Source organism: Spermophilus citellus, assembly GCF_964194105.1.
Source record: "Spermophilus citellus genome assembly, chromosome: 1".
Taxonomy (NCBI): domain Eukaryota; kingdom Metazoa; phylum Chordata; class Mammalia; order Rodentia; family Sciuridae; genus Spermophilus; species Spermophilus citellus.
In genome coordinates this window covers 151,377,094-151,393,588 of record NC_138182.1, presented here as the reverse complement: position 1 = coordinate 151,393,588, position 16,495 = coordinate 151,377,094, and the positions used below count along the sequence as shown (strand labels likewise).

Sequence of the window (16,495 nt, the reverse complement as noted above, 5' to 3'; positions counted from 1 at the left end):
CTCCCTTAGACAACCTCTAGAAGTAATGCATATCTTGCCACCACCTCAATTTCACCTTGAGACCCATTTCAAACTTCTGACCTCCAGAACTTTAAGTAAATCTTTGTCTTTTAAGCCATCTAGTTTGCGCTCATGTTATAGTGGCAATAGGAAACTAATACATTATGGCTAAGCCATGAATAATTCACTTCTTTTCCTTCCTTGCCATAGTCTAGTCAATTAGAAATAGAGTGAATAACATACCTTTATGTTTTTTCCACCAAAGCATTTGATTATGCCTTTTAAGATTCGTAAGACAAAAAAAAAAAAAAAATACATGCTAAATGCCAACTCAATAAAGTAAATTAGGAAATTCTGTGAAATGCCCTCCACCCAAGAGTACTGATTTATGTCAACCATCCTAGGTTTTCAGCAACACATTATAAGCGTTTGTTCACTCACACTCTTCAGTGCTTTTATCAATAACTTATAACAGAGATTCTTAACTTTGGGTTTGTGGACCATTTGGAGCTTTAAGAGAGAACTGAAACTCCTAAACCTTATGACAAGTTTTATGTATATCTATATAAACATTTGTTTTTCTCGAGAAAAATCCACCAATTTCATTGAAATCCTAAAGGGGATCCATGACATTCACTAGTGATACAAGACTATTAGAAAGAGTAAAGACCAGGTGATAATTCATGCTGCAAACTATCTCTTAACAGGCTGAATGAACAGGCTGAATCCAGCAAAAATAAAATTGCACGGCTTTGGAACAGATTCTATGGAAAAAAGGCTCTCAAGTAAGCTCAGTATGAGTCAGTGATCAGGGCTACCAAAATAACTTGTATGACTTTAGGCAGCTGTCCAGGAAGATGCAAAGAGTTCTGTTCTCTTCTGTACTGGCAAAACCAAACCTTGAATAAGCTGTTCAATTCTGAGCTTTCATTTTTATTATATTTTATTTGATTCCTGTGGCTGTCATAACAAATAATAACTAGCTTGCTGGTTTAACCTATTATGCCCCACCATCCTACTTACAGGATACCTATAAAAATTATACATTTTTATTATTTATTTTATTTAGGTACTGGGGATCAAACCCAGGTGTGCTTTATCATTGAGCTATGTCTGCAATCCTTTTTATTTTATTTTGAGACAGGTTCTTGCTAAGTTGCACAGGCTGGCCTTAACTTGTGATCCTACTGCCTTAGCCTCCTGAGTCACTGGTGGCCAGCCACTGTGCCTGGCTAAAACTGTAAAATTTTATAGGATACCTACAAAAACCCTCACTTTAAGTTTTTATAGGCATCTTATACATAAGATGATGGTACATAACAGGTTAAAGTAATAGAAATTTATTGTCTCACAGTTCTAGAAGCCAGGAGTTTTAGATCAAGGTGTTGGTAAGAATGATTCCTTCTCTGAGGGAGAAACCATGTCAAGTCTCTCTCTCCTGGTTTCTGATGGTTGCTGACAATCCTTAGCTCTGCCTGACCTTGTGGCAGAAATCACTCCAATCTCTGTCTACCTCCTTCTTCCTATGGTCATCTTTTTTTGTGTGTCTCTCTATAGTCACTTATTATGAGGATTTAGGGCTCATTCTAAACTAGTATGTCACCATCTTAATCCTTAACTAGTGACACATCTGCAAACAACCTATTTCCAATTAAGGTTGCATTCTGAAGTTCTACGTGGATATTCATTTTTGTGAAACACAATTCAACCTATTTCTTGGTCCATTCTGGCTGCTATATTAATATGCTTTCAATGGAGTAATTTTATAATCAGCACAAATTTATTGCTCTCAGTTCTAGAAGACGGGCTACCCAAGACCAAGGCATCAGCAGACTTGGTATATGGTGCAGGCTGGCTCTGCTTCAATGATGATGCTTCCTATATGTTCTCACATGGTAGAAAAGGGCAAATACTCTCTTCAGCCTATTTTATCTCTTTTATAAGGGTACTAATCCCACTCATGAGGGTTCTATCCTCATTACCTAATCACCTCCTAAGGTCCCACTTTTTTTATTTTATTTTTATTTAATTAATTAATTTATTTATTTTTTGGTGGTGGTGGTACTGGGGATTGAACCTGGGGCTTTGCACATGTTAGACAAGTGTTCTACCACTGACTTATATCTTTAACCCCTTAAAAATTTTTTTCTTAAAAGACAAAGAGTCTTGCTGAGTTTCCCAGCTGGACTTGAACTTATGATCCTCCTGCCTCAGCCTCCCAAGTATCTGGGATTACAGATATGTACTATCACACCTAGCCCTGCTTCTTGATGTTATCACACTGGGGATTAAGTTTTAACATACTAACTTTGGGGGAACACCAACAGTCAGATCACAGCAATTCACAATACCCTTTGAGTAGAATATTAATAAACAAATGCATTCTGAAGCTTTAAGATAGCACATTCCTAAGAATGGTCAAAAGAAATAGGGATATGAAGCCTAAAGGTTAAAAAGACTTAAGTCAGACAAAGAAATTAACAATCGTCTCCAAATAAGTGAATCAATTTTTCTTTTTGGATTTCTAACATTCAAATTTTCCAGAGATGAATGTGGCACATTTCTGTCACTGCATTTGTTCAAACTTAGTTGTACAATTATCTGTTAGTAATGATGAAACCTTAGATGGGAGGGTAGATTTGTTGATCACTGATGGCCATTAAGTTCTAAGAGCTTATAATTCCTCTTCTGTGTCTCCAACTGTTCTGTTAAATGGCACTTACACAGAACCACGAACTGTAAACCTTCATTAATATAGTAAACACTGAGGGCAAGGGGATAGAGGTGAATAGAATGCCAGTTAGAAGGTACACATTATAAAGAAAACATAGAAGCCCTAGAAACTGAAAGGATATCAGAATGGTTTTAGCAGACAAACAAGGGTTAGATGAATGAATGGCATGAGGTAGAAGGGGAAGGCTGGAGTTAAACCAAAGAGTAAGACCTCTATTCCACAGCAGAAGTCTAGATTTCCATTCTAAGGGTGATGAGAAACCAATGAAGGGGTTTAAACAAGGAATGACATGACTGAGTGAACCTTCAAGAGTATTCTTACTACTGGAGGGAGAAGAAATTGAAGGAAGTTAAGAAACAGAAAAACCAAGAAAAATAAAATAAGAGATAATAGTTACCTGGACTAAGATGGCAGCTATGAAAATGGCAAGCAAAAGATAGATGTGATACATTCTGAAGGTAAGTTTTAAATAGATCAGATGTAGAGAGTGAGGAAAAGAAACAAGAATAACTTCTAAATGTTTTAAAACAAGAGTAAACAGTGATGTTATTTACTGAGATAGAGAAAACTGGAAAGCAGTGGTAGTAGATTGGGGGTGAAAAAAATAATCAAAGCTCCACTCGGGGCTGGTCAATTTAGAGATGTCCTTGAGATATTTAAGATAAGTTACCAAGTAGGCAGTTCAATATATGAATCTAGAACTCAGGAGACTGGTGTAGGCTAAAAATGCAGATATGGGAAGAGGTGACAAGATGCATGCTGAGGGAAAAAAATCTCAGAGAGGTGTCTTATTTCTTTATAAGAAAGTATATTTGGACTACTGCCATTATTAAGTGTCCATTTGGTTTGCTTAGAATTTATTATCTCCAACCTCAGTCAGCTGGATTCTAAGATTTTCCCCAGCAACATTTAGTTGCTTGGCTATAGGAAACATGGAGAAGATTAAAGTACACGGTTTATCCATGATGGAGGTGTTGCCAAATGTGATATAGGACAGAGGAAAAAAAGAGGCGATTAACATGAAAAAATACTATTATATCAAATGAGGATCAGTGAGAAACCAAGAAGGGGCTAAAAGGTAACACTTCATTCAAAGAAGGTCACAGGATTACACTATATTTCAGTTAATGGTGAGGGCTTAACACAGTGAATTTGGGGAGGGAAGTAATTACCAGAGAAAAGGGAAGCACTAAGAGCCAAGCAATGTAATGGCTAATATTGACCTATATTATTTTAGGTGAATAAACCTAGACTTGTTTATGAAATAAAATCATTAATTAAACACATTTCCTGATTTCATAGTTCAAGTAGATCTCCTGAGATATTGCTTGATTTCTATGCAATTCTAAGTTCCCCAGCATGTCAATGGAGTTGGAGAACAGATCAGATGTTTGGAAAAAAGGAAACTTCTTCAAAGGAGAAAAACAAAAGGAACAGTGAGCAAAGTAGAAAGAGTGGAATCTTACTGTACACATTTATGAAAAAGACAAATTCATCCAATGACTTACAAAGCATCACAGCTGTCCCTTCTCTCAGCCTGCCCCCAGGTCCCAGAAGCAACCAACTTTTAACGATTTCTAGTTACATGGCCATCCTTCATAATTTCAAAAAGGCTAATAGCTATAATTTCTTGGTTTATCAACTCTGGGTATCATCTGATGTCACTAATCAGGATTTTTCTTATTCTTCTCCATCTTCTCTGTCTCTTGACTTCATTATTTCATTATTTTCCTTTGTCGTTAAACCATTCTAGTTTCTTCAACTACAGACTATCTAAGAAGTCCTCACCCTGTGAGATAAATATCCTGGCTCCCTCAATTATCTATAACATCTCTTTTTTCTCTTTCATTTCTTCACCTTTGTCATCCGTAGCTGTGATAATATTAACTTTCTGCTCTGAAACTATAATTAAGTCTCCTATCATTTAACTAGAAATTAATTCTAAATGGGGAAAATAATAAAACTAATACAAGTATTAATATCATCACAATATAAATATTATAAAAAATTGGGTCCCATTCTAGGATTTCATTTCCTTCTCCAGGATTCATTCACTGCTCAAAATCATGCCACTTTTTAAGCTTGTCCTAGTGTTCCTCTGACTAGGAAAAAAGTTTGCTCTTTTTTAACATATTCCTAGTACCTTTCAGTTTCCTACTCATTTCTAACCAATGCTTAGAATTCTATTTTCCTTTAAGATAGGGAATAAACTTTTCTTTAAAAAAGGTGTGTGTCCCAAAATTCCTTAATAAGACTCCTATAGAGCAAGAATTAAAACCAAGAATCAATAAATGGGATGGATTCAAACTAAAAAGCTTCTCCTCAGCAAAAGAAACAATTAGTGAGGTGAATAGAGAGCCTACAGAATGGGAGCAAATCTTTACCATATGCACATCAGATAGAGCACTAATCTGTAAAGCACTCAAAAACCTAAACACCAAACCCCCCCCCCCAAACCCCAAGTAACCCAATCGGTAAATGGGCCAAGGAACTGAACAGACACTTCAGAAGAGGATATACAATCAATCAACAAACACATGAAAAAATGTCCAACATCTCTAGCAATTACAGAAATGCAAATCAAAACTACTCTAAGATTTCATCTCACTCCAGTAAGAATGGCAGCTATCAAGAATACAGACAACAGTAAGTATTGGTGAGGACGTGGGGAAAAAGGCACACTCATACATTGCTGGTGGGGAAACTCTGGTATATATACACAAGGGAACATTACTCAGCATTAAGAGAGAATAAAATCATGGCATTTGCAGGTAAATCGATGGAGTGGGAGAATATAATGCTAAGTAAAGTAAGCCAATCCCCCAAAATCCAAAGGTCAAATGTTTTCTTAGATATGAGGATGTTGACTCATAATGGCGATGGTGGGAGGAGCTTGGGAGGAATGGAGGAATTTTAGATAGGACAAAGGGAAAGAAGGAGGGGAAGGAAGGGGGCAAGGGGAATAGGAATGATGGTGGAATGAGTTAGACATCATTACCCTAAGTACATGTATGAAGACACAAATGGTGTGAAAATGCTTTATGTACAATAAATAACTTGAAAAATTGTGCTCTATGTGTATAATATAAAATGAATTGCATTCTGCCATCATGTATAACAAATTAGAATAAATAATTTAATTTTTAAAAAGAATATATATTTTTTAAGTTTTAGGTGGACACAATATCTTTATTTTACATTTATGTGGTGCTGAGGGATAGAACCCAGTGCCTCATGCATGCTAAGCGAGCACTCTACCGCTGAGCCACAACCCCAGCCCCAATAAATAATTTAATTTTTAAAAAAAGTGTGTGTGTGTGTGTGTGTGTGTGTGTGTGTATACGGTGGGGTTATAGCTTAGTGGTAGAGCACTTGCCTGATGTGTGCATGTTTCTGCATTTGATGCCCAGTACCACCAAATAAATAGATAAAATAATAAGCCTGCAGATATTTATTCTAGTTATCCCCTTCAGATAATGAGTTTTTTTCCCCTTTTCCTTTCTCTTTTGTAGTGAAACCAGAGATAAGTGTTTGTGTTGCTGTGGATCAAACCTAGGCCCTTGCACATGCTAAACATGTCCTCTATCACCGAGCTACATATGTCCCTAGCCCTATGGTAATTTTTTAAAAATAGAGCTATGTCACTGATAATCTAGTTGATAACAATCATTTTTTATTTCTGTATATTACTTTGACCTTTGCTGTAAACAAATTTAACATATAGTCCAATCATCTTGTATTTAATTTTGCAGCGCATTCAGAGCTTTTACAATGATCACCTTTTATGGCTATGTAACATTCCATCGAGTGGATATATCATAATTTATTAAACCCACTTGGGAAGTAGTACAAAGAAGTGGTTAAAGCATGCCTGCTGCCACCAATCAAGCCTACATCAAGTCCCAGCTCTGCTGAATCCCCAAGGCCACAAAGTAAGTTACCTCAGTCTTTAATTCATTTAACACTAATTGCTCAGCACCACCCTACTATGTTCCAAATACCACATTAATCACTAAATATACAAGAGTGGACACAAGAGACAGGATCCCTGCCCTCAGAAACAAAGAAAACAGGTATGTAATTTCTAATCATGTTAAGTGCTATAAAGAAAAAAAGGCACTAAATAAAAGACTGGAGTGCCCTGAATTCCCCATGCACAAAATAAGGATAATAGTACTATCTAAAGCTGTTATGAGGATTAAATATAATTTGTGTAAAAATATCTGGCACAATTCTTGGTACACCTTATGGACCCAATTATGTGTAAATTCCATTACTTACTGGGTTAAAGTAAAAGCACTAAAGCAAGAAACAGTATATTCTTTTTTTTTTTAAAGAAAGAATGAAAAAGAAAAAAAAATTTAGTTGTGATGGATACAATACCTTTATTTTGTTTATTTGCTTCTTTTATATGGTACTGGGGATCAAACCCAGTGCCTCATGCATGCTAGGCAAGCGCTCTACCACTGAGCCACAACCCCAGCCCTATATTCTCCTTCTTTCCTCCTCCTCTTCTTTTTTTTTTTTTTTTGTCAATAAACGCTACACATTTTCAAGGCTAAATTGATTGCAAGAATTTGATCTAGGGTCTTTTTATATATGTATCATTTTATCTCCTTAAACATACTGAGTGTAAGAGCTATTTTAACATCCTAATCTGCACTTCTCTCATTCATGTCATTTTGGGGCTTTTTTCTAACAATTGTTTTTATCTTGGTTATGGATCATACTTTCCTGCTTCTTTGCAGGCCTGATAATTTTGGATTAGAAATTTGACATTTTATGTTTTTTGGAACTGGATTTTGATATATTCCTTTAAATACTGTTGGGCTTTCTTATGGGACAAGCCACTTGAAATCAGTCTGATTCTTTTAAGGTTTGCTTTTTAAGCTTCCTTAGTGGGGTTCAAAATAGGCTTGGCTCTAAGAATAACTTGACTTCACTGCATTCCCTGTGCATTAGGTCTTTCTCCTCTGATTAGTGAGAATATGAACTATTCCTAGCCTTGTATGAACTCCAAGAACTGTCCTACCTACTAACTTCTGGCAGTTCTCCTCCTCCCCTCCAGCCTCCAGTAATTTCTTCATGAGATGTGCAGATTAGTGCTAAATCAAAGACTTGAGGGGACATATTTGCATCAATCCAGAGCTGGCTCTCTGAACAACCCTCTCCTCATGCAGACACTGGAGCTGCCTTAGCCTCCTGGAGTTCTGAACTCATTAACAATCAGAAGACTGCTTGACTATTAGGGTTGCCCAGCACTGTGCTGCAGGCTGGAAACTCTCCCCAGGCACTAAAGGTGGGAGACAATGATGAGGCTCTCTTATTTATTTCCCTACAGTCAGGGATCACCATTTTGTGCTGCTTATTGACCCATATCTAACATTGATGTTTCAGAACTTTGTTTTCTAGTCAGTTAAGATGGGAAGGTAAACCAGTACCTGTTACTCCACTGTGGCTAGAAGCAGAAGTCCTCATGTATGAGTTCAAATTCCACTTCTTCAACAAAACCTTTCTAGACTGCACATCCAAATAAGTTTTCATTTTCTGATCTCTGTGCCATTTATAATCTAGGACAATCAAAGTACAGTATATTCTGTCCATCACTGCCCATTCCCCTCCCCACCAAACCTTCCTAAGATTCCTGCCATCAGTTTCACTATTAGACCAAGCACCACAGGGCTAAAATACAATCACATGAATTTGAGTTTAGGCTAGTGCCAGACACAGTTTTAGGTACTTGGCTAAAACAAGACATGATCTCTAGCTTCTAGAAGTTTACTAGTTCATTGGGATAACTTAGAAGTCTAATTTCGTCCATAGTATAGTCTTTAATGGGAAAATTAAGGTATAAATGCCAGCTTAGAACAGATATAAAAATTGTTCTCAAAGGACCAGAGAGTAAATATTTTAGGCTCACAGGTCCTGTAGGGTCTTGTTACAATCACTCAACCATGCTGGTATATCACAAAAGCAGCTATAAATGCTATGTAAACAAATGGATACAGATGCATTCCAAAAAACTCTTTGCAAATCCCTGCTTTAGAAGAAAATCCATCTGTAAATTGAAGACAGCCTGCATAGTCTTTTATAGTGATATGTCTTAGTTGTGCTATCCAAATAGGGCTAATCTTGTCAACAACATAACCTGTCTCTTAGGCAGGAATTATATATCATGCCATTTGCCATACTACAGGGCTTACATAACAGGTACAGAATAGGTGTTTATTAAGTGCTCTGTGATGCACTTCGTTTGATGTTTGAAGGATTCCCCGTTTTATTAAAACTGCCTCCAATAGTAAAGTAAGCTACACTATTAAGTTTATGGAAAAGAATGAATGCCTAGAGCATAAAATATTTAAGGATGATAAAACAAATGTTTTAGATAAACTTAATAGTTTCATTTTATAAATAGGTCAAGACTGTTTAAAAAAAAAAAAAAAAAACAGTCCTAAAGACTATTCGTTCATCCCCCTGATGCAGGTGAACATGGCCCAAAATAGTAAGATTTCTTTTGTGAGAATTATGTAAAGAGAGCACTAGCATATAAAAAATAAGTTTCCTTCCTTTATAGTTCTCTCTTTTAAACAAAATTCTCATTATCTTGCTTAGATAGGCACATTATTCTCAATGACTTTCAACTGTTGTCAAAATCTAAATCTAGGAGCTGGGATTGTGGCTCAGCAGTAGAGTGCTCACCTAGCACAGGCGAGGCCCTGAGTTCAATCCTCAGCATCACATAAAAATAAATAAATAAAACAAAAGTATTGTGTTCAACTACAACTAAAAAATAAATACCAAAAAATAAAATAAAATAAATCTATCTAAAAAAGGAAAGGATTGGCTACATTGTAGATATTTTTACACTGTTCAATCAAAAAGATGAATTCACAAAATAATATTTACATTAATGTTTTCATTACTGCATATGTGCTCATATACACATCCATATACACTGTGACTGGCTTGAAAAGGATAACACTCTCTTTAGTGGTATATTCTGGAAGGTTGATTTTAAAAGATTTGTCTTCTTACATTACAGTCATACCGTGTTCAAGGTGAGAGGGAAGCTACCCAGTTTATTCTTTCCAAAGGATGATTTCCTTTTTATGAAATTCAAAAGAATGCTTTGTAGTTTGTTCATTTCTTAAAACTCATATTCAGAATTAAACACAAACTAAAGATGTGTTTGGCCTTTATGAAGTAGGACTAGAGCTGCCCTAGATCCAGATGCAGTGCAAGATTAGCCTGAGCTAAGTGAGGGAGAGCTCCTAGGCTTTGTCATGTGACATGCAACTAAACCTTATCTCCCCTCAACAACTTTCAATGAAGGTTGTTATTTAAACCCAACGATCATATATGCATTTCTATTAACTATTTTTCTTGTAACTTCAGCCCATCGTTCTACACATTGAGATCTTAGGAATCCTGAGCCTATTAGCCAATATATCATGTTTTTATCAAAATCACTGGCACAGCAAAAGACCTTCAAAATGTAAAAAATAGCAAGTGGAAAAAGTTAAAAGTTGGAGGCAGAAAGTACAGAAAACACTTATGAGAGACCTTGATGTAACAGAAACAGAGAAATAGTGTGGTAGCAGGTTAGAGACTTGGTGGGGAGGTCAAATGACTTTTTTAAAATATTCTAAGCTGAAAAAAAAAGTTAAAAAAAATTCTAAGCTGGGCACGATGGCACATGCCTGTAATCCTAGCAACTCGGGAGGCTGAGACAGGAGGATCTTGAGTTCAAAGCCAGCTTCAGCATATTAGCGAGACACTTAGCAACTCTGCAAGACCCTGTCTCTAAATAAAATACAAGAAAGGGCTGGGGTGGGGGTGTGGTTTGTGGCTGTAGCTCCTACCTTGCATGTGTAAGGCACTGGGTTCAATCCTCAACCACATAAAACATAAATAGGTGAAGATACTGGGTACATCTACAACTAAAAAAATATTTAAAAACAAGGGCTCAGGATGTGGCTCAGTGGTTAAGCACCCTGGGTTCAATCCCCGGTATCAAAATAAAGTAAAATAAAATATTCTAATTTTTATACATGAAATGAAATCATTTATAAATAAAGAAAAAACATGGTATATGAAGATATTTTCTAGGCTGTAAGTTCAAAGCACACACTCACACACATCTTTCCTTTTTCTTCTTGCCTAATTATGTTGACATTTGGCTTTTAGAACTTCTAGCCCCTTTTGAATTCTCTTTCCGAATGTTCAGAGACGCTGCTCCCAAGATCATATATACTTTTTCTCCAAATATTTTGAAATCTCTATGCCCCTGCCTCTGACATTATGAATTCCAATATTATGACTCCTTTCATCCAAACTCCCATTTTCGTATCAATATCCTTCACTGTTTATGAGAATTTCTAAAACAAATTTCAGGTTCATTAAAGGATCACCTTTTTTTAAACATATAAACCTGAGATTCATTTTTTAAAAATCTTATTGCAACCCTAAAGTCAACAAGGCATCAAAAAAGGTTTATTATTTGGTAAAATTGTTCTCTAAGGCTGTAACGCTCAATCCAGAAAATTTCTACACAAAGAAAAACTGGCTGATACCAAACTCTTCCCACCAGCACATCTGCATACATAATTACATCACTGACACAGGGCTTTCTCCTCTCCCAACCCCCACTCTGGATTCAAACAAAAAGTTAGTGTGCACACACATAAAGGGTATTTACAATGTCCACTTCACAGTACATACTAGCTGGTCTGCTCTGCAAAGGTATTAAACATTTTGATCTTAGTTATAAGCATTTTGTTTAGTAAATAGTAAAAATGCAACTATGATCTGTGCATAAACCTAAGACATATTCCTTTAAAACTCCATTTCTAAAAATGAATTATCAGTTACAATGTGAAATGCATTAGGGCTAAACAAATGAATTTCCATTCACCAATGCATTCTATTTAAAGACAAAAATATATTTTCATACTTGTATATGAAGTATTTTATTAAAAAAAGTACTTTTTAAAAACACCTAAGGAAAAAATGCCTATTTTTCCTAAAGGTTAGAGGAATAATAATAATCTTATTCAGTAATTCATACAGGTCTAATTTTGTAATGCATATAAGCCTAAGAGTAGCACTGCAAAACAAGAAGAAAGATTTCACAAATCAAGCCACAGATGTAAAATGAGCCATCATAGTAAGCTCTAGAAAAACTGTAAAAATTCCTTTGTCTTTACATTCATTCCTACCAGTCACTCACCCCCAAAATGAATCTTCATGAATTTCATATCCACTGACCACAGCTGTTTTTGAGCCAGGAATTCTGTCTCACAACTTGTGAGTATAAGAATAATTTGAACATCATTTTGCTTTGTGTCAACACACAATAAACACGTAAAAAAATTCTCTCCAATTCAAAACTTTAAGAGCATAGTTATAAGGAATACAACTTTTAAAAAATACATAAAATTTTGAAACTCATTAAATTAAGATTATAAAGTTCCCCCAAATTATTCCTACTTTAAATAATTTTCTTAACCATGAATAATTTGAACAGACTTCTACCAAATTCTTATTTTTAAAATACACTCGAGTTCCTACGGGACAAGCAGAACATCTTGGATTTCATATAAACCCACAGGTTTAGAAACAATTTACAGGTGGATTAACTTTATAAAGATCCCCTTAGAATATAAGCTTCAAAGAGATTTTATCAGTTTATTCACTGCTGTTGCCCTTTTCACCAGTGCCTTGAATGGTATTTGGCACACAGTGGGATTCCAATCATATTTGCTAGACTAAAAGAACATAAGTGTGAAGACCCTTGATACAAAATCAGACTCAAACCACTTGTGGGATCCTACCATTACCACCACCATAAGAAAACCCAGAGGATTTCTTCTCCTGTGATACAAAATGACACCTACATCCCCACAATCAAGGAAAGAAAAGATTAAAACTTGCAAAAAAGTGACCTCACATTCAATTTTCACACACTACTTCACAAATTTGTTTATTTTGTTTCAGTGTCTAAAACTCCACCAGTTTGAATTCACACAGATTAACAGGTATCTTCAAAGAGTTCAAGATGCATCTAAACTTCTAAGATGCCTTAAGAGTTAAATACTTCATCATTCCAATTTACAGACAAAGAAACTGAGGCTAAGCAGAATTGCTTTGCCAGTGTCACACAATACATGTACAGCACAGTCTGATTCAAAACCTTTAATTTTACAATGCTACTTTCCCAATGATAGAGTAACAGGACTGACCTTCATCCACACATCATCTATATTAATCCCCAACAGCCTTCTATTGGAACACCTAAAACAAGCTTTCTTAAAGATAGGGCTTTTGTTTGGGGTGACAGACAAGTAACAAATAGTATAATGACATGGAACACTTTGGGGGCAAGAATCTAAAGTGAAGACTATAGATCTGGGGTCCATGGAGAAATCAAGCCCCAAAGACAAACCACAGATTTCAAAACACTACAAGGCCAGTTCTTACTCTAGAAAACAGCTTGCTTCTCTCTTCCTCTTCCTACTCTTCCACGTGACCCTTCTGGATTCCTGCCCCCCCCCCCCCACTAGAAAATAGGCTAGCATTGTTAGTACCATAGTTTGGCAACATTATGTGTCCCAATCACAGTGACTGGCACAGAGCAGGCACACAAATATTTACTGAATGAACCAAAAACAAAAGTTGTTTCTAGGGCCAAGCTAGGGACCCTAAACGCTACTTTTAACAAAGTGGAAATGAAAAATGCACCTTAAGCCCCTGATTACTGGTTTAAAATGAATTTTTAAGAGCCCCATCTATGTTGGGGACAGATTGTACAGGAAAGCCTGATTCTTTACCCCCAGTCAGACTGCCTCAAAGAAGAAAACCATTTAGCATGTAACCATACAAATGGAGCTCAGAAGGGCATAATGTTCTAATATTTTAGACTATAAAAGCAAAGGCCATTACCTTATTTAGGTTTCCTAGTTTAGATCATTTAAACATGATGAGCAGTTAAAAACAAACAAACAAAAACCTCCTGTTATAGTCTCAGGATGAGAGTGGGGATGGAGAAGATAGCAGACATTTTCCAAAAAGTTCACACTGCGCTGAAATCCAAAAACATCTACTCCCCAATGTGGGAAACGTTTCCTTTTAAAACACAACTAGGAACTTAGGCAAATACAAGTTTTGCACCAAATCATTAACTAAACACTGTCCGAGTTTACAGAAGAACATGAAGATAAATCAGATGGCTTCAAAGACAATTCTTGACAATTTTACCTGTTTCTCTCTTGTTTGGCACCCCTGAGCTGAAGACTTGGCTACTAGTTCCAATTTGTCTGATTCTTCTTAAGGTGAAATTTTCCGGAGTCAAATTACAGTAAAACTACTGGGGTAGAACAAGAGCCAAAAGCAACAGGGAAGATTCTCATTTTCCTCTTTCAACCCCCCCCCCCACACACACACACCAATTCCCACTGAAGAAAAACGGCACGTTTTGACGTTAGAAAAAGGGCCTCTCATCCTTCGAGATCCAATGCAGCGTTAAATCTGTGATTTCAGGAACAAACCTGCCGGTTTAAGATCTCATTCTCCATGAATTAGTTTTGTGCTACTTGCACCACCTCCTTTGTCTATGCTGTCCCTGCAAAACTCGCAGCTCAATGCCCTCCAGTAAACAAGCTACCTAAATGAAAAGAGAACGTTCCAAGTCTTAAAAAAGGGGGGTGGGGAGGGAGGACAGACAAAAAGGCTTCTGGAGCCTCATTCCCAACCATGAGCAGGCCGAGTTCCACACAGAGGAAACCCTAGCGGTCGGTCGAGCGTCGCGGAGCGGGCGAGCCCGGGCCGGCTACCGAGGACCCCGGCCTCGCCACCTCCGCGCGCCCCGGCTCTTGGCGACCACCGCCCGCCGCCACACCTCAGGATCCTCTCCCCCTGGCCCGGTCCTCACCTCCGTGGATGGGTAGCGGCGCCAGCACCTGGCCGCGGACCTCGGCCTTGGGCGAGTCGAGCCCGTAGCGCCCGCGGTCTATGCGGAACGTGAGTGGGGCGCCGCGGCCGGGCTCCTGCACCGTCACGTTGATGAGCGCCGTGTAGTACTCCTGGCTGGCGTTGTCCGCCCGCGCCGGCCACAGGCTGCAGGTCAGCAGTGCGAGCGCGGCGAGCCGGGCCGGGCCCGCCCGCGCCGCGCCGCTCATCGTCCCTCCGGCCGCCGCCGCCGCCGCTCGCGGACCGGGCTCCCGGGCCGGCGCTGAGAGGCGGGGCGGGCGCGGCCGGAGCTGCGACGGGGGCGCGCGTGCGCGTCCTGCGCGAAGCCGAGCACGAGCACGGCCCTTCTCGGAGCCGCGGCCCCGCCGCTCGCCACTCTCACGTCTGCTGCCCGCCCGCGGGGACGCGCCCATGGGCTCCTCAAGAGGACGTCAGGCCGCGCGCGGTCGTCTTCTCAGGGACCTTCGAGGGCTGAGGGGGCGGTCCCCCTCCATTGCCCCGGTTCGGTCCTGCCGAGTGGGAGCACCTTGTACGGACACAGCCAGGGCTGGGAAAGGCAGCCCCGGGCGAATCTGTCCAAGGAGGGTCAAAAGCGCACCAAGTCTCACTAGTCCAGGATGCAGCCTCGAGCGCGCGTCCGCCACCGCCCGAGCGGCAACGCGCAGGCCTGGGGCGCAGCCCCGCCCCCGCGCATGCGTGCGAGTCCTTGTCCGCTCCCGCCCGCTTGCACGAGGGCCCGGGGAAGTCGGGACACCTGACAGCCGGTTTGGGGCTGTATGTACCCCAAACCTTGATAGCCAGGGGGGTTGGCACCAGGAAGTTTTCTAAGGGCCTGTGGAAGCGTTTGAGACAAACGAAAACCACCTAAAACTTTGAAAGTGAGGTTTTAAGTTAAATGACTTTGAGATTTAACATTTAACTGGTCAACGGCAAGTCTTATAATTGACATCTTGAAGAGAGAGAGGTGTCTGTAAATAGGCGTCGAAGGCCCAATAGCCTTGGAACTGCAGGGGAGCAAGAGTGGTCAGCGGTGGCCACTAAGGACTAGATAAAAACCTCCACAAGCCCTAGATAAGAAGATTGTATAGTACTCTCTAGCATCTGCAAAGGATTGGTTCCTGGACACCCCTACACACGCACCAGGATACCAAAATCTACAGATGCTCAAGTACATTATATCAAATGGCATAATATTCGCATCGAATCTATGCACATTCTCTTGTTTACAAACCTCCAGATTTCTGGCAAAACCTAATACAATGGAAGGGCTATGAAAATAGTTGTAGGTTAGAGAATAATGACAAAAGGAAAATGCTATACAGGGGCAATTGTTTTCTGAATACTGAGGACCTGTGATTGGTTGAGTCTGAAGATGGGGAACCCATGATGATTATAAAGCACCTCCTGAAGTGAGGCCTATTTCCAACACACACACACACACACACACACACACACACACACACACACATCACATCCTTAAAGGTTGCTCAGTGTAAAATATAAATGAAAGGGCAGGATAAACCTAGCTTCAGGTGTAGCTAAATCAAGAACCTGTAAGATCATTGTGGGGAGGAAAAACGGCATCTTCTGACCAGACAGAGCTGAGTCTCTAGTCTTCTACAGTGGGAAGGGGTTGCAGGCAGCTTGGACCAACCAAATGTACTAAGAATCCTGGAGATAAGAGAGTGTCCTGAAAGAAAACGGAGGTGCACTGTATCCAGGAAAGGGTATGGATGCAGTGCAGGCTAAAATATCAGATGTCCATTGGAACTTCCTTGGTCACATCCTTTACAA

At 39.1% G+C, this 16,495-nt stretch overlaps 1 protein-coding gene across 3 annotated transcripts in view; it reads right to left on the bottom strand.

Moving 5' to 3' along the window:
• Positions 1-15,368, bottom strand: part of RNF130 (ring finger protein 130) — a 128,227-nt gene extending 112,859 nt beyond the window's left edge. For 2 of the 3 annotated variants that reach the window (XM_081281020.1, XM_081281021.1), the window contains exon 1: positions 14,664-15,367. In XM_081281020.1, the coding sequence (XP_081137146.1) occupies positions 14,664-15,114 (451 nt within the window). In that variant the 5' untranslated portion in view covers positions 15,115-15,367. Of the gene's footprint in view, positions 1-14,663 lie in introns of all 3 variants that reach the window. The other variant, XM_081281019.1, reaches the window with a different exon arrangement.
• Positions 15,369-16,495: the final 1,127 nt, after the last annotated feature.